The following is an 18,964-nucleotide window of genomic DNA, read 5'->3' on the forward strand; positions in this document are numbered from 1 at the left end:
GGTGATTTCATGATATTTCAAGAAGTCTTCCATGTATGTAATTTTGAAAAATGTCGGAAATCATAAAATAAGGTATCTTAAGCAGGTGTTCAGACTCAAAAATAGAATTGCATAAAGAGGCACAGAGGGTGAGCATGGGTGGGGGCGCGTTGCTACAGGTACAGGTGAGAGGATGTAATATGATCCCAGAAGTCAGGTTTGAGAAAGGCACCCATGAGAGTGAACCTTGAACAGACGACAAAGCGCTGCACAGTTATTTGTAACACTGCAAAGCAAACATTAATCAGTTAAAACAGAAGTAATCTGCAGGACGGAGAACGTGCACTTGCGTGTAATTGGTTGGCCGGAGCGGTGCCTTGCTGGATGATGATGTGTTGTGGAACGGCGTCTTTTGCCAGATGACCCTGTGTTTTTTGTTTGCCAGAGGCAGCTGCGTTGGAACCTCTGCTGTGCCAAAATAGTGGTCTAATTGAAATGAATGAGGAGGCTGCATTTTTCTGGCCACGACGCAGCCCGTCCAACAACAGCTCGAAGCGAAGGGAACTCCTGACATACACTGTACCTTACAAACTGACGTGTAACAGCACAGGACTATCTACAGTTCAACTAGATCCAGAGCTTTCTCGTTAAGGCCTCATTAATACCTGCCTTAAAACATTAGTTCTTATTTAGAGTCATGTAGTAGACACACATGCGCACATTGCAAGCGCACACACAGTTGCGCACGATCAATATACCTGGTAACGTTTCACCGACCACTTAATTCATCACACTGGAGGTCTTGATTTATTTCATCTGACAGTGGCAATGCAGCGATTTACTGTCAGTGCAGTTTCCTCTCTGCCTGCCGGAGGAGACGGTGAAGAACTTTACACCTGCCACTCTTCGTCACAACCACCATATTCAACTCCTGCGCTCTTTTATTTGTTTTAGGGCGATTTGCCTCGTCTTTCTAGATTAGTTTTCCTTGGATATTAACCTGCTGTATACTGTATTTTTTCAACTTGGAAAGATTTTCTATGAGTAATTATCTGATAACGAGTCAGATCCTCCTGGCTTATGAGATGCATGTTTTCCGTCAGGTGCCTTCTCTCTTCAGCTGAGGAAATGATTTCAGAGCGGTAGTGTGTGATAAAATGAGACAAAAACCTTTTGGGCATGACTAATGCTACTGAGTCCAATTAAGCTGATGTCTTGTACCCACTGAATTAAATCACCCTGATATGATCTTGTCTGCCTGTGCATATATTTGCCTCTAACTCTGATCACCTGGAAAAATAAGAGAAGAAAAGAGCGGCTCACATGCGCACGAGTCGCCGCTGTGCATATCTTCGTAATTGGTGAACTTTCTTCTATTATTTCTACGTCTGAAAATGCGATGCTTGTCAAAACGCTCCATCCAGGATTTGATTTATATAATAGGAAAGATAAGAAGTGCAGGAAACAAGCCCTTCAGGAAATAAATCATGTGTTGTCGTGACAGTTGCAAGAAACCGTTCATGGGCACGGAATTGACTACATTTACAGTTTCTGTATTATGAAAATTGCCAGTCCTCAAAATGTGCTGGTTCACACAACTGCCACCCAAACTACTGTGATTCCCTGTAACCACTGCGCCACACCCGCTGAGAGTGAATTTATGACTTAGTTAAGCTCTCTGAAGGCTGCAACAGCTTGCCAGTAAAATGATTGTTAGTCTAGAGGAAGTCATAAATCAAAACAGGCCTCGGTTTGTCATTATCTATTAATACTCGAGCTCTTGAAACAGTCAGAAATGGCACGTTCTCGCCTTTTCCCAAGGCTGAAAGATTTCCTCTGAAAGACGGAGGTAAAAGACATCTCTTCAAAGTTTGCTCAGCTTGTGATTGATTTACTCATCCCTCCATGGTCTGCTGGGTGCACTGACAGCTCTGGAGGTGGAACAGTGTTGAACGCCTTAATTGAGCCGAATGTGCAGAGCTTAAATGCTGCAGGCACAAAACCCACACAATTAGGAAGGACTAATGACGTGGGGTATCACCCATTATTTCTCCAAATAACCCACAGGGCTTTCCATATTTAGTATCACTAAGTCTTAATTAGTGATTAGAACAGGAAATAGAGTATTTAGCTGAAACTAAGCAACGCCACAAAAGCCATATTTGACAGTTTCTACATCTTTTGTGAAAACAAAACAGTGGATGTAAATGGGTCATTATTTGAAGACGTGTTTGAACATCTTTTTTGGCTGTTATTAAAAAGTTTCTCTGTCTTTTCAGAGCCAAGATGATATGCATGTCACCCACAACAATCAGCTGGGTAAGTCTTATTTTTCTCATGACAGTACCAGCAAATTACAACGTAAATATTCTGTGCATATGGGGTGCTGATGCAAGGCTTATGAGGCAGAGCGACGAGAGGGTGACAGATTCGCAAATAAGAACGAGCCCGAAATACACGTAACTGTACTCTAAGTACAGAATGAATAATTAAAGGGTACAGATAGAAGACCTATCACGTCTTTTTAGCAATAGCTGTAATACCCACTGTGTGTCATAAAAAGGAGCCACTTTCACTCTGTAGAAAATATGTAGATAAAATCATATACAGAAAATATAAAACATTATAAACTGACTTTCATTTGTCCAATAAACAACAATAAGAACAGAAAAGTTGGTCTAAGTAATAATTTATCATTTTAAAGACATGTGTACACACGTTTATAGCAGCAGCTATCATACAGCTGCATCTCTCACCCAAACATAGCAGCATAACACTACTACTACAACTGCAACCACTACTACTACTACTACTACTACTATTAATAATAGTTTTGAAATAAATGATACCATAACTAAATTCTTTGCAACATCAACAATGACAATGCTGTTTTTTTAACGATCACTTTCCCCGTCTTATTATCTAGTAACGATATTACTGTGTTCTGGGAGTTGTTGTCATCATTGTTAATCAACCAGCGTTGCTGATGTAAATCTATCTGACGTGACTGAGGCCAAAATCCTGAATGTTTATGGACGAGGTAACTCTCTTCAACACCAAGCTGATATCCTCTGATTCAATAAACTCTACCCAGTAAGTATGCTGCTGATACCCTTTGTGTAAGAAATCATTACATTGTACTATTCTATATTCTCTGTGTATTCATGTTTGAATTCTTTTATATGCTGCTTATTGATAGTACCTGTGTTCAAAGCTGTTACTCACAGTGCTAGTCATCTTTTGGACCCTGTTATTGTTTGATATTTGGATCAGTCTGCATCACTGGAGTTAAATTATAGAGTTGGATGACATTCAAAGGGATGAACTATTACTGAGTATTTTAGAGAATAGCACAATCAAAGGGTTGAAATGCACCATCACTTGATATAATCATGAACAGTGAATCTTAAAATGAAAAATGTTGGATAGTGTGAAATTCAAATCGCAAAAGTTATTAAATGAAAATTGTAAAAGGGCTTTTGTCTGATGCCTGCCCTGAAAATTTAATCTTCTGAGATCCTCAGATTCTTTTTCATGAATATAGTCCCCTCACTTTATTGATTTGACAGCAACCAGGAATTTCATAAGTAGAGCAAATAAAAAGATCCCGTGCATGCCTTTCATGCTTCAGGGGGCGCATACAATCACCATCTGAGAGTGATTTTCGGGAGCCTGCAGAGGAGTTTGGAGCCAGTTTTCTGGACCTCTGCCTGTTGTTCATTCAACTGGGTCACCACAGATGCAAAAGCACACAAAAGCAACTTCATAATGCTCTCATTTGGCACCTCAGCACAGAGAGGAAATACAAACAGACAGCTATCTGAAAAATGGAGCTTCACTATCTGGCACGCCACAGTAATTCCCTTTGTCACACCAGAAGAGCTACACTCGCCTGCAGAGAATATTGTTTGTGGGCAGGAATTCTGAAGATGAATAAAGGAAGTTGGACTTTCTATTGTTTTAACAATACCGCGAACATCAAAAGGTATAAGTGGCTTGTTTATTTGAAAGGAGCTGGTGACCCGTTAGAGGGTATTGGAAGTAATCATTCAAACAGAGCTTCGTTTGAGGGAATACAGTGTGCCAAATGTAGACAGAATGATGTCTCATTTAAGACCGAATCAAATGAGACACGCTGTGCAGCTTGTACACACTGTACATCTACATTATTATATCCTGTGTCTTTATCTTTAGTGCAAACAAGAAGCAGTGTGAGTCCTCAGGCCACATTGTGCTGCGTGCTGTTTTTAAAAATGCAACATGCTACATCTCAACAACACATGTAGCTAAAACCTCAGAGGACACCACCTTCTGAAATGCCTCAGGAGACGAATTCATTCAGAACAGCCACAATATAGAGATACAACTGCAATGTTAAGATTTGAGTACAAAAAAACAAGAGAAAAAAACATGCATTGATTGAAGGGCCCAAGGCCACGAGTCAATGAATGCATCATGACCTCCCACAGCATAATAGAGACATGGAATCAGAAATACTCATTTGTACACGTTTCTTTCAAAGATATTGTTTCTAATTGTAGAACCTATTCTTCTTCTTCTTCTTCTCCTCCTTCTTCTTCTTCTTCTTCTTCTTCTTCTTCTTCTTCAAATCAGTTTATAGTAAAGGCTATTAAACCACATTACTATATATTGTGCAGCTTCACAAAAAGCACTAAACATCATAATAAAACACATCTTGGCCTTTGGCTGTCTAGCCCAAGCAGCCCAATCAGTCATGGTTCATCTACTCAATTCACTTTTCATTTCCAGACTCGTAGTCAGAAGAAGAAAGAGATAAAGTAGGAAAAAATGATGTTTTATATGCACAGTGTAACAGTAGAGGAGTCGCTGTGCTGAATAATAATATTCAAATAAAGGAAGTGTACAGAAAATCTTCAATTAAACCCACTTTTTAAGTAGGTAGTTTCAGATCATGTCCTGTCTTCTCATTTGCTGCTCCTGGTTTAAATACATACATACATACATGTGCACTATATGGAGGTGATGCATTTGGACAAGAGCAACCGAATTGCGAAAAATCCAAAGATTTAACCTGATTTGCATGTCTTGTCGGCCGAGCTCAACTTTTTAAATAGATCTACAACAATAGTGTTGAATGAGGCAGTTTTAACCAAAATCCTGTTGGTTATTCACCACTTTTACTACTTTACTATTAGGCAGAGTTTATATTCTGTATACATGTAAATTTAGGCGGCTAGTGTTTTTTCAATTTAGTTGAACAGTGCATATATACAAGGTTTGATCTGCGATACTACAGCTGGCTGCCTCCTTATAAAATTAGAGTTTTTTTTCCTAACAAGATTTCATATTGCAACTTGTTCCTAAAGGGTTTTAGACTGAGACCCGCTGAGACCCGAAATTACATCAGAACTCTTAAAATTCCACTTTTGAAATTGTGTTTCCTGGGTCAGACTCTGTCTTCCTCCACTGATAGAGAGACGCTGATTTGCGGAATATGAATGAAAAAGGCTGCAGTGGTTAAAATTGTGCTACGTGCTTCCTCGCCAAGTGACTGAATTTCCAGAGAATTCCTGCAGCCTTGTTTTGTCTTGTTTCAGCTGTTAGTTGTGTGTGAAACAATACAGAGATCATGAAGCAGGATTTGATCTCCTTACTTTAAAAAAGCCTCTTGGCTGCATTACATTATGATCTATTGGCGCTGGTGAAACTGGTATTTCTGCCTCCTCTGCTCTCCCTTTTATCTCCAGTTTCTTTCAGTCATGGCCAGTGCCTGTTTTTCTTGCTGAGCTTTGTTGCAAAAATGCAAATGTAGACATAAAACCTTGCTCTTTGACTTGAAGGGAACAGCTCTAAAATCAGAAGTTTATTGTTGATGCTGTGGAAAAAGGTTTGGTTCTTTATCTGTGGGACAAAGAAAAATGTTCCAGCAAACAGTGGATGCAAGCTGCATCACCAAAAGATGTGACTTTTTTAGATTACGTTGAGCTTTTTAATGTATAGTGTTAGCAGTTGATGGTACAGGGCAAACGGCGAGCGGTATTGCTTGAGAGTTGCAGAGAATGTGTGCCAGAATTGAAATCAGATTATCGCTGTAACAATAATTAAGCCCAGGAAAGCAGTGCTTCTGTCCCCTCTGCACCTGTATTATATTCACGAAGTGGCTCAGAGCCAGCTTCTTGAGACCAGGGGGATGCACGTTGTATCTTGAAGAGGGCACAATGTTCACAAGATTTTGACTGAATTATTCCAGCGTACCAAGCAACATTCCCCATGTATTTACGTTTCCTTACTTTCTTTCTCTTTCCCTCTTACGTTCCCTAGTGCCTGGCTGCATGCCGATTCTGTTTTCCCTGCTTTTCTTCATTTATTATTCCAAACACGGCTGGTGGCTTTATTTTCCAAATTAAAGAACACCACACATTAATCCTCAGTAATGTCACTGGCGTATATTGCTGTATGGGATATGAAATCATGCATCTTTCAAAAAAAAAATGGAGCTTTGCAGAAATGAGGAAAAAAACAAAGTTATTTTCAAGTGGTGTATCATCCATTTTTGAAACACTATTATGGATAATGAATGGGTTTCATAAGCAAAACCTGGAATCTGCTCTGCATTAATTGCCTTTGCTCCCTGAATTATTGATGCTAAGTGAGGTTTAAGGGTTGAGTTCAGCACTCATTAGTCTTCGGCAGAGTTGTCCGTGGAGTCGTGAACTCTAGAGAACCTCTAATGAGTGCGATCATCACAGGTTGGAGACCCTGTTCTCCAGCCTTTACGTGTTGCATCTGCCGTGTGATTGTTTTGCATGCGTGTTTTCGTATAACCAGAACTGTAATGAGCTAATTTTTACAGGACAGTGCCTTTTCCCTCTGACCTCCCCCTCATGCATACCTCTTTTTCTCTCTCTCACACACACACACTTCCTCTTTTTCTTCTTTTGCAATCATAGTGCATTCCTCTCTACAGGTTTGCTTCCTCATTTCATCCCCTATCTGTCAGCACCCTCTCTGCTATTTTCCTCTCTGTTTTACTGAGAGATATTTATGACGCTGACCTTTTCAGCTGTAAGCCAAAGTTAAATACACCATGTTCGCTATTGATCTTCTGCAAGGCAATTAAAAGTCTGTATTAATATGAGAAGGAGGCTGATAGAAAATCGTTTCACTTGCTGCATGACACATAGGCCTGTGCCACACGAGATGATTGCCTGTAGGGAAGGTAAATTATTTTTATATGGCTAAATCAAACTCTCAACAGCCTAAAAAAGTTGGATATATTGAATTTGGGCTTCCAGATTGAATATCACCGGATGTCTGCGGATTGGCTATTAAATCCTGGTGCTGTCTGGTGAGACCGTCACGCTTAGTTTGTTCTGGAAACTGCAACGCAATTCTCCTCGGTGTAGCATGTCTCTCGGATGCACCGTTTTGGACGTGAGGAAGAGAGAGATGGAGCGGAATTTTTAGGAGAAGGATGAATCTGGGCCTTCTTGTCTCGGGGAGTCCAATGATGTGAGTCAGTGGAGTGTAGCAGGTTTTACACCAGCACAATCAGCTGCTGGATGGGGAGTCGGGCCTGCCGCCTATGGAAATGAGCTATTGACATCCTCTGTCATCTCTGAATATGTGCTGGCGATGAAGAGCTCTGGATCTGTCATGACAGTTTCATTGTTCCCACAGCAGCCTAATGGCCCCACTTGCAGGATCTTATCCCTCTAGACTTTTGCAAACATTTGTCATTGAAATTGCACTATCGATCTGCCTTCCATCTGTACGGCCCTCCTTTTTCTTTCAGAACTAGATTTGAAATCCTGCTCCCCCAAACTCATCCCTTCCTGCACCCTTTCGGTTGCCTTGCCACGGACATGCGTTTATTTAACAGAGGGGATGGAGATACTCTAGGCTGAAATGAAATGTCCCTGTGACAGCTCTGGTGACTACACACACCTGCTCTCTGACACTGATGGAGATGACAGAGCTGCAGGAGTGCCTAGAGGTCAGTGTGCTCTCAGTTCCTCTGCCACTTGGCAACGTCTGCCATCCTGCTCTAAGGAAGTGTCACCATTGATTTGTGTCAATGAGGTGACAACACTGCAGGGGCAGGCCGCTACAAGAGCACATAATCTGCATTCAAGAGCAGATATTTATATACCTTCCTGCATGTGTGCACATACCTAGAAATACAAATATGTTTTAGCGTCTCGTCCATGATTCTTTGACTCTGATCCTCGGCCCTCGTGTGTTCAGAGAAAGCGAAGGAGTACACACAACACTGAAAGCCTTCACACAGAGTTTGCCATCGAGCAGATCATAAAGGCCTTTAAACAATGGCTCCATGAATCGAGGAAAGTAGCAGATCAGAGAGGAGAGGCCCAATTCTCCTGTGTCTCATTTCATCCAATATATTTCAAGGCTGATACAGTCTTTTTTTTTTTTTTCCTGTGGCCTCGGTGGAATACTGAATGAGTGAGGAGAGATAAACGAACACTAGATTCGTGCTTTCTAGTTCCATCAGCCTGGCAAAATAAAATCATCTGCTCTGAGGTGACCCGGGCTTTGGCTTCATCTCCCTAAGAACCTTCAGTCTCTTTCATTTTAAGCATATTATTGTGAGCCAAGAGGCATCCTTTGATAATTTCATTGAGCCACTGAAAAAAAAATGTTTCGTGGTGTGTTTAGCACCAGGGTGCAACTTCACATTTAGCCCTATTATTACATAGATGAAATGATTCTGTACTTTCACCACTGGTAATACTGCTATTAATACAACTACAGTTAGAACTGCTAGGTGTAATAGCATCCTCTCTGTAACAACTGTGAAAACAGACAATCCAAGCAATATACTCCCTGTCAAGCACCCAGAGTCACCCTAGCAACCACCACAAACTCCCTAGCAAACACCTGGCAACATCCTACCTGAATGCAGTAGAAACTGCCAAGTGAAAATCAAACAACAAAGTAAATTTAATTTGTATAGCATTTTTTAAAACAGAAGCTAGGAGAAATGAAATAACAAGAGCCTACATCCACAGTAGCAGCTCTATAAGGCCGCACTGAAGTAAATGCTACAGTAGTATGCTAACATGCTCACAATAACAATGCTAGCATGCTGTCATTAAGCTACATAATGTTGACCATTTTCAGCATGTTAGTTTGGGGTGTTAGCATGCTAACATTTGCTATTTAGCACTCAACACGTTCGAGGCTTGTGGTAATATCAGTTAGCGTCGCAAGTTATAGCCACAAACCACAGTATTGTACAGGGGATCACCACAGCTATTACAGTTCATTATGCACTAGCAATCCATCCAATTGGCCATTAAATCCATCTTGCTGTTGTTGAGGTACTTCAAAAACAAAAACACAAATATTGACTTCATGATGGCTTTAGAGAAAAAGTCGGGGGATCACCGTCCTCTGGGGACCATGGGGACCCTAGAGCCAAGCCACTAAATCAGGGAAAAAAAACAAAGAAAACAAATGGTTTTTAAGCTGCTGTTTGTGCTTCTCTAACTTTACAGGACACTGTCTCATATAATCATGAAGCAGACAAAGCAGAAGCATGATAACATCTGGTGCTCAGCTTGTCCTTGGAACAGTCAGAGGTCCCCGCTCTGAAGACATGAAATACCTCCTACACCCCAGCCCCACACAGCTTCATAGCAATTAGCGTAACATAACTATCACCTGACAACCATTCAGAACATCCAGGCACCTTACCAATCTTAGCCAACCCCCAACACCTTAACATCCCCTCATAATGTCCCAGTAATGCAAGGGCAAAGTACAAACATTAGCATGTTTTCTTATTCATATTCTTCTCAGCCCTGAGGCATCCTTGGATAATCTCACCTATCCACTAAAAAAGTGCTTTGTTGCATCCTTGGCACAGTAAGTCTTTAAAATCTTTGCCCTATTAAATACAGATTGTATTGATTGCACATTTGTAATCTGGCATGAGCTGCCGTGAGTGTCGAGGGACCACACAAAGGTGATTTTTACCTGAAAGGCGAAGGACGGAGGAATGGTAGAGGTGGCGGAAGAAGGGCGCTATAACAGGATTTTTCCTTTTCCCCTTTTCTCCCTGTTGTTTGATGATTAATCGAAACCCATTAGTGTGGAGCCAAGGCCAGTGAATTCAGTCTTAATTAGTTTCTTTTTTTACCCCTCATTCTCCTTTGCTTTGGCATGAAGTACGCATTATCTACACAATGAGCGATTGGCAAACTGCTTATCTGATTTTGCTGTTAGTCTCATGCAGCTGGAATTATAGCTGTACTGTGCAGTATCAGGAGGCCGGTGCCTCACCTGGGGCTTTAAAATGCACTGCTTTATGTGAAACCAGATGCACACGCACGCACACTCACATAGTCATTCATTTGGCAAACTCAGCAGAAGGACATTTAGAGGAGGTGCAGTGGTATTCGCTCTCTAAGCTCAGCTCTCGGCGGAGGTTAGATCTGTTGGGAGATGGGCATGCTGAGATTTAGCAAGTAAATCCCCCCCTCACCGGGTGCCCCGCGATCAATGGGATCTTTGTTATGAGCGGCGCAAAGGAGCGTCACACCCACCACCACTTAATTAAAAAGATCTGACAGGGATACTGTACTCTGACATAGTGTCTGCCCCTGATTCCACTGCTAATATCTGAACCCAGGGTGGGAAGAGGTTCAAGCAGTGTAATTGAGGAGGAGGCAATCCATCTAATCCTGCCATTGTCAGCACTCGTCTGTCCCCTCTCTCCTTCTATTGCTCTTGCACAACTATTCCAATGGGAAGATTATAGACCTGTCAGCAGCGGCTGGCACTTATTTATGTTTTGAAACACCAAAATACACTTAGTCAGCAAATTTTGAAACGCTTCATGGGGAAAGCTCCTTCTGGTAATCATAATTTATGACATGGTTTACCCTTTATGACTGTATTCTGTACAAATACTTAAGGAGCTAATTAAAATGTATAAAGCAAGTGAGAATTATCTGGCACAAAGCCTGCTGTGTTTGTTTGAGCTCAAATTAAGAGGAAAATATGCACAAAAAGCCTTGCACATCTCATTACAGGGAGGCAGCCTGTCATAGCAGGACAGCTCTGACATCTCTTGCGTTTCTTCTTATTTTACCTGGGTATTGGCTCCCACCTCTCGGCTTTAAATCCTTGAAAAGCCTTTTTGTTGTCACAGTCACTCCAGCCAGGTGCTGCAGACTTCATTTTGATGTGAGGGACAGCTTACAGGATTTAGGAGTTGTCAAATGTAATTGTACAGAGCCAAAGACAAATGACAGCTTTTTTTTTTTTTATTCCCTCCCCTCTGGTCTTTTGGTCTGGTTTTGATTGTGCTTGGCCGTAAGAGCCGCAGGGTTTTGTGTGGACTTGTTTGTGCAGCCAATGTCATTCTTCACTGAGCTGTGTCACTATTACTGCACTGTAAATGAATTCCACATGAAGAGGAACTGCAGCAAGCCGGGTCAATGACAGAGATGGTGTCTAAACGTGTTGTCAGCATTGAAGTAGCCTGTTTATGAGCTGTTTTTAAACAGGCATTAATGAGCTTGTGGCTCCCTGTTAACCTTGGTCTTAATATGCAGTAACATCACTCGTTTACTGAAAATGCACTTGTGCCGTTCAGCCAGCAGCGAACAGCTGGACTGTGTCAACCTTTTGTGTGTTATGCTACCTCAGAGAAACGCTTCTGACTGCTAATCTTTTATTAAGTAACACAGTCTGGGCTGTGACATTTACATACTCTCTCCCAAGCCAATTATGCCCTTGATGTGCTGGTTATTATCACCAGGCCAATAATGGAGATTAGCAAAAATCACCTCAGCTATTCCGACCGTGGCTCTTTTCTTGCCTTGCGCTCAGAAGGTCAACGATCGGCGTGATCCTTTTTCGCAGCGTGTGAGCAGCCTCACATCTTTGTCCTTTGTCTTCCTCCAGACCTGCGGGAGATAGTGTTCGTCCTCCAGAGTCAAAGCAACTCCTTCCATGTGAGGCAGGCAGAAAGACGGAGAGCAGATTTATTGAAGCAGGCGCACAGTCTCACAGAGGTAAGACTCAAGACACCCTTTCACTCCTGTACGCAAGATCTTATTTTGTCTTGCAAAGAGTACATGAGAGCATAGATCTTATAAATATGTGCAGGTAATGAATCACTTGCAGCAAAAGTCGCGCCTGCCAGGGAGCTGTTGTAAGCAGTGGATGTTGCCACATGGTGTCAGCACTGATTTTTAAAAAAATGGCTCAAAAACTTTGCATTTTTTTAAATTGGAAATCCATTTGGGAGAAAGTCTACAGAACATGATTTCACTGCATAGAAAGAAAGCTTCGCCAGGTGTTTTGCCATTTGTTACACTATTACTCAATCCTCATCATTTTAAATATTGGATGATGATAGTGAAGAATTATTCATGGTGCCCTCCAGATTAAACCTCCAAAGTATATGAAAGTCTGAAATATGAAAGTGTAGTTATAAGCAACATCCTCAGCTCCTTGCTACAGTAAATCATGTGATTACTTGTGATTTTATGTGTTTAGGAAATCCAGTGCAGCTTTGATGTCCAGATGTATAATGTATGTGTATGTATGTGTACATTTTTAATGAGATGTGATGATCATCCAAAGGCATATGTTCATCTTAATGAATATTGCTAATTATGACTCAGATATTCCAAAACAAAAAAAAAATAAATAAAAAAATGCTGGAGGAAAGAAAAAAGTATAATTTCTCTCGGGACGTCACCGCAGTATTTCATGCAATTTGTAAAATTTCAGTAAGGACATTCATCATTGTGCATCATGTCATCTGAGAACATTTACAGGTCAACGTGCCCTTTGCTTCCATTCATTAAATCGCTCCAGAGCCAGATGAGATGTGGTGTACTACATGGCGATATTCTATTAAACAGTGAATGCAGCATCACTAATGACAATATTACTGGCAGTTAGATTGCTCGCTGTGTTTCCTGTATCAAGAGACCAATTTAGGTCTCCTGTTTGGGTTTAATTTCTGTGGTCTTGGATTTGTCTCTCTTTGCCTCTGCTGGATGTCACATCCTTTTTATCTGCACTATCGACCGACTGACAGAAATATATAAATAGTCACAGTGAGTCATTATTTCTCTGTTTAGTTCTGCTATTATGGTTTTGAAAGTAATCTTAAAGCATTTTGTTTGGCGCACCATTGGAGCTGCTCTCGGAAAAGTACTGGACACCATGTTGTCTTTTCTGTCAGCAACCCAGAAATCCTGCACTCAGCCTCAAGCAATAAAAACTCAGCTCACTTCCCCATTTTATTGTTATTGAAATCTCATTAGTCCGATTTTGTCCACAATTTGGAAGGATTGTTTCATGGTTTGTGTAATGAATAGTGGCACCAATTTGTGCCAGTAGATCAGATTTGTCATGAAAAGATTTAGTTGCACGACTGGACATCAAATTTTATGAGATGAGACAGACTTTATGAGTACCACATCATGTTGTGTTTGCATTTATGATCTCAGAGATGTTTGGCTTTTTAGTGTACGTTGCATGCAATTACACTAAGTCCAGGGGGACTTTTAATCAGCAACTTCTCAAAGAGGCAGCAGTAAAGCTTTGACAGCCCTTCAAAGAGATATAAGACCCAAAGCCGCATGATCAAAATGAGTTATCCTCACAGAATCGCACTGAAAAGGCTTTTAGCCTCAGGTGTACCCATAAAGCTCTCAGAGAGTGGTGCACCTCCACCAAGGCTGCAGAGCCCTCAAAATGTTGTTATTTCTCTAACAGTAAATGTTGAGTTCTGTAAAGCTTCAAGAGGTGAAAGCTCCAACAACACTTGTCACATAAAGAATAATTTTATTGTTGCGGAAAAAATAAAAAGTTAAATTTTTTGTCTTTTTTTGCCTTGTTCATTACAGATTTCTAGCTTTCACATTTTAAACCTTTAGATTTTGCATCTAAACTTCTGACCCTAAGTTTCACAATATCTATTTGTCAGTATTTTGATTTGTGACCTGATTATTCTTAGTTCTTTAACATTTTATTTTAATTTGAGTACATTTATCCTTCATCGCCCTGATCTTGTGATTATGGAATAATCAGTTTTCCCCTCATTTAAAGAGCAGCTCATGAAAAACATGTTAGAAATCCACACAAAAAAACTGAAGAGCTCGATTCTTAGATCACAGCCCAACTGTACACAAAACTTTACTGAATTTATCTTTTCAGATGTCCTGCTTAAAAGTCTTTTCAGTTGTAATTACACAGCAGTTAAGACATCCAGCAAAGTAGCTTTGAAACGACAGCTACAAGCTGTCGTGAATACTGCGTCTGCTTTGCTTTCGCCTTATTAGTTGTATATAAACGTAATTTCTAGGCGACGGGCTTCCAGTGGAGTATAAAGGAAAAAATCAAACTCTCCGGCTCATCTTATTTACTACCATCCTTAAGCCAAACATGAGCTACAGCCGGCCATTCACCACTTCACTCCCACCTTCGAGGCACAGCACACACACACATCTTATAATGCTGCTGTTTAACAGTTTCAGAGGGCGTTTCTGGGATAGTGAAGGAAACAGAACAAATAATACAAGAGGCTTGCTCAGTTTGTAGCTGTTAAACATGTTTGTAGTATGTTGTTGCACACTGTCACAGAAATCTTTGCGCAAAGCCCTTTTAATGTCTTGAATAGATGTGCGGAAAGACGATGCAGAGGAGACATTAGTCTGCTCAAAAGCATTGTGATACAAAAACGTTTGATTCAGAGCTTCTTGAATGATTCAAGGCTGACTTGGTGTCAATAAATATGTGAAATTTCAGGATGTATGACCTGATCACTGCACCTTGGAGATGGGAAACGCATGTAGTATCAGTCTTTCTGTCTCCGAGCCTTTTTTCACCCTCAGCAGATATTTCTGTTGTATCCTCATCTGGCTGTGGAAGGTTGTGTGATATCCACAGATTTGCACAGGCAGTAACTTGTGTATTCTATGTGGCGGGTCACAGCCCATGTTCCTGCTGTCTGACATCCTGCCTTCTGGGAGGAATTCACATTACATTTATGTAGTATTTTTGTCGTTTAGCCGATGCTCATATCCGCACAGGGAGAACAGGGTGAGATTAAACTCGGAAACCTTTAACAGCAGTAGTGAAATACGCAGTTTTTAAATGCTCTACCTCTGCAATCCTAACAATTTATGCACTTAAGGAGCAATTGTGATTCAAATATTTTAACATGCGAGTCCTGTTCTTCAAAAAGAGGTTTGGCTCTTATTGCTTTAACTGAATTGACTATCAAAAATGTCATTTTTGACTGCAGCTCATCACTGAAAGGATTTGACAGGTGGCTGTCTCCAGTCTCCCCTGCAGCACCTCATAAGGTTAAAAACATAGCATCCTGTCCCCACATGACCCCCATCTTCTCCCAAGTCGCCAAGCAGTCAGTTACCTATTTGTTGCATGTATGTCCACACAAGGACCAGCTCTTATCTCTGATTTGGAATCTGCCTCTTCTTCCTCTTCCTCTTCTTCCTCCTTTATCACGGGGATGTCAATACTACTTTGAAGGAAACGCTCTGTGTCTGAGATTGCATTATTATCTGAACGCTACGCTTCTTCTTTTCTATTTAGCTTAATAGAAAAAAAGTTCTTCTTTTTATAACAGCGATGGTGTGAGTGTCAAGCAGAGAGCAGTTTAATAAAACATGGTCGGTGTCATTAGCTTTAAGATAAAGCTCATATCAGACGAGCGCTAACAAACCTTCGCTGACTAATATGGTTTAATAAGTGTAAACAGCGTCAGACTCATCGCCTAAATCAAACAGGCTGCCGTTAGACAGAATGGCTCAGAGGAGACTGTTCCCCCTGACTTCCTGCATGATGAGTGGACCGTGCAGTAATGAACCACAGGGTCTTACGCTCTGCTGCTTTGTTTTCCTGGCAGCGTGAAGCATCGGCTCTCTCAGACAGCCCTCACACACCTTCTCCTCGCCGTCCTCAGTGCCGAAAATTTTGCTGAAACAGATTCCACTCATTTGAAAGTGATTGTGTGTGCTGCTCATGTCCTCAGATGGCCTGCGCTTGTTTCCAGTGATATTTCTGTCTTACTGACAGTTTATTTCGCAGTGTAAGGGCAAGCAAGAGCAGAAACCCCGAAGGCGATATGGGTTTTGAAGGATCATACTGGTGTCTTTCCAAGTTTTGTCTCCTTAAAGAATAAGACGGTGTTCTGTGTTGTTCTTACTGTGGACCACTCACATGGAAAGATCAAAGGCAGCAAAAAGCTCAGTAAAGCCAAGGTCAGGCAGCACAAGCCTGATAATGGCACAACCTGACAGACGTTGGCAGCAAAAGTGAGGCTAATTTGTGATATTGGGCTGTAAAAATAATACAAATAATGATTGCTTATTTTATCCTGTGTTCTTATAGTGTTGCATAATGGAAGATGAGCATTTTGCTTTCTAAAAAACTTCTACAGTGTGCTCCGTGCCGACGGCGAAGCGACAAAGGAACGATGTTTGCTCATTTCAGCGAACCTGCAGCCGTTTGCACATCACCCTCTGGTCAGGAGAATTACGCCAAATTAATCACGCCTGTGAGTGCGAGATCATAGTTCCCCTCTGCGCACTTGCTGCACATGTATGCTGCGCTGACAGGACAGGAAAAAACAGACAGCGCGCATGTTTGCTTTCATTCGTAACAGTGTCTTTACATATGTTAATGTTCATTGTTGTTGTTGTCAGGTGGAATAATAGTCATTTCCTGGCACCTCTTTATGCGAGCCAGACAGCCAGCTTGGTGGGGGTAGGCATGTAGTCATGGTAAGCATTTATGCACACAGTGACCACATCAAATATATCATGTAGTCTGATCAATCAAAAATCAAAATCAAAAAGCTGTGCACTGTAGTTCCCAGCAAATGTCTGCGGTGCAGTTATTGAGGACTGTGGCTGAAGATTAATACACGTTTGGTGTTCTGGTGGTTGTCTAAGAAAGTTGTTAATATGTTCCACAAGATTGTGGGTCAGCGTCACAGTATGATGCTGCCTTGTGAGTCCTGAGTGGCGGGGAGAGGTCCCTCTCTATGGCGAATAAAAGTTGCAACCATCCGGATGGAGGTACAGGGCATCCTTATCCAGTACAGTGTGTTAAACAAATCCTCGTTGTTGTGAAGCCCTTCATTGTTAAATGTCTGTCTTTAATCGTCTTTTCTGTTTCCGTTGTAATTGTCTGACAGTTGCCACAGACACAAGCAGAATTTCCAAGAGCATAATAAATCAAACCTAATGTAAAATAAACTGCAGCGCCCACATTCATCATGAAGGAGGAACATGTTTTTGCACAACAGCGGAGGTCTGTGGCACAGCAGTCTTTGGCAGCACAGGCTGTGCTTGTAGCATAAATTTATTGTTGATTTTGGCCTTTTCATGGGATTTGTTGACACATGAAATAATACAGTCTGTGTTCATTTTTGTCAGTGTTGCACAATATTGCAGTGAGGTCAAGCTGTGCAGATTCCTCCAATTGCATTACCGTGCAAGATTAATGTTAATACAAATAAAAGCGTACAAATAAAGGCAGCAAGACATAGAGTCATAGAAGAGTAGTTATACAGCCATCATGTAGGTTAAATGTGTGTATCAAAACTGTAAAACACACCAGTATGGGCTGCAGAGTGGTTGGCTTCCATGCTTTAATGCAGAGTATATGCTATTTGTAGTAAATGGGCTACAATATGCAAAAGCACTGCTAATTGTTCTTTAAGTAGGAGACTGGGACAGGCATGGTCCAGAACTGGCTCATTAGCATGGATCAAACCTTTGACTTTGCAGTTACAGGGTAGTCTCTAACTTTGTGGAGCTGTTGTACAGTTAATAAACTTCACTGTATGTCTGGTCTGTGTGCTGCTTCTTTCAGAAACCACCGGTGGTTTTGCTTCTTCACAGTTTATCAGATAATGAGGGAGATTGGAGTATCCTTCCCCTGCTGCCTCAGTAAGTATCCCTGGACTCTCAGGACTCAATCAGTGTGTGATTAACAAAGATTTAAATGTCAGAAACATTTTGCCTTCCCACAGTTGAGATTTTGGGGGTTTGGGCACATTTTGTTTGCCATGTTTTAAGGCTACAAATTGCTAAGAGGCTATTATGAGCAGAGTAACTGACTGATTGCTACACATTGTGATAAATGCCTTCCTAATGCATCTATAACTGTGGCAGTAAGCCTATTATTGGAGCTATGCAGTGGTCCGTCCAGCAGAATAATGACATTAGCTGCAGTCGTCTACATGATTGGGCCTTTTCAGAAGTCCAATATGTGTTCAATAATTGTTTTTGGTGAGATGTGAAATAAGATTTGAATCTGTTTTTTTCATCCACCGCACAAATTTAGGCTTTAGGTCACCAAAAGCACCCCAGATCATTACAGAGCTGCCCTCCCTGAAAGAAGTCTGTGTGCTTGTGGTGGGTTTTTTTGTCTCTCAGGCCTCCAGGGAAAACTCTGTGGCTGCCTTGATCTGACTGGGTCAGGAGCCTCAGTTAGATGATTTCTCAGACTGGACTGAATTCAAAAAAATCCGCTTTATCTCGAGTTTGCCTGTGCATGGCAATGTTCCATTTATTCTTGTTTTATTATTTGACTCTAGCTTTTCATGATACTGTTATTTTTTATGTGTCCCCAGCTTATCGCACTCCTTTGGGAAAAACTCATCCTGGATTGTATTTCTGGAGGAGGAAACAAATGTGGAGATGACTAAGCTTGTTCAAGTCCTTGCAAAATTTGACAAGAATAAAGTAAGCGTGTGTGAATATTCCCTCTATAGCTCCATCTCTTGCCGTCTGCCTTTGTTGCCGTGTCTCTCTTTGTCAGATTCATCAGCGAGACCCGAAGCTTCCTGCTTGGGGCTCCGGCCTAGTTGATCATCGCTTCAATTAGGAGATATGGTATCAGGTTGGCTCCAGCTCGTCTGCAGCTGCACTGAGCTCTGCCAGCTCACAGTGTAACCTGTCAGACATGTCACTCCAAT

The 18,964-nt window shown here is 41.4% G+C and overlaps 1 protein-coding gene across 1 annotated transcript in view; it reads left to right on the forward strand.

Moving 5' to 3' along the window:
- Positions 1-18,964, forward strand: part of b3glcta (beta 3-glucosyltransferase a) — a 58,172-nt gene that overhangs the window by 18,603 nt on the left and 20,605 nt on the right. Inside the window, exons 3-6 of the mRNA XM_041941473.1 lie at positions 2,259-2,298; positions 11,899-12,008; positions 17,857-17,933; positions 18,620-18,731. Of these exons, the coding sequence (XP_041797407.1) occupies positions 2,259-2,298; positions 11,899-12,008; positions 17,857-17,933; positions 18,620-18,731 (339 nt within the window). The remainder of the gene's footprint in view (positions 1-2,258; positions 2,299-11,898; positions 12,009-17,856; positions 17,934-18,619; positions 18,732-18,964) is intronic.

The sequence above is a fragment of the Chelmon rostratus genome, chromosome 7 (assembly GCF_017976325.1).
Source record: "Chelmon rostratus isolate fCheRos1 chromosome 7, fCheRos1.pri, whole genome shotgun sequence".
In the NCBI taxonomy this organism is placed as follows: Eukaryota; Metazoa; Chordata; class Actinopteri; order Chaetodontiformes; family Chaetodontidae; genus Chelmon; species Chelmon rostratus.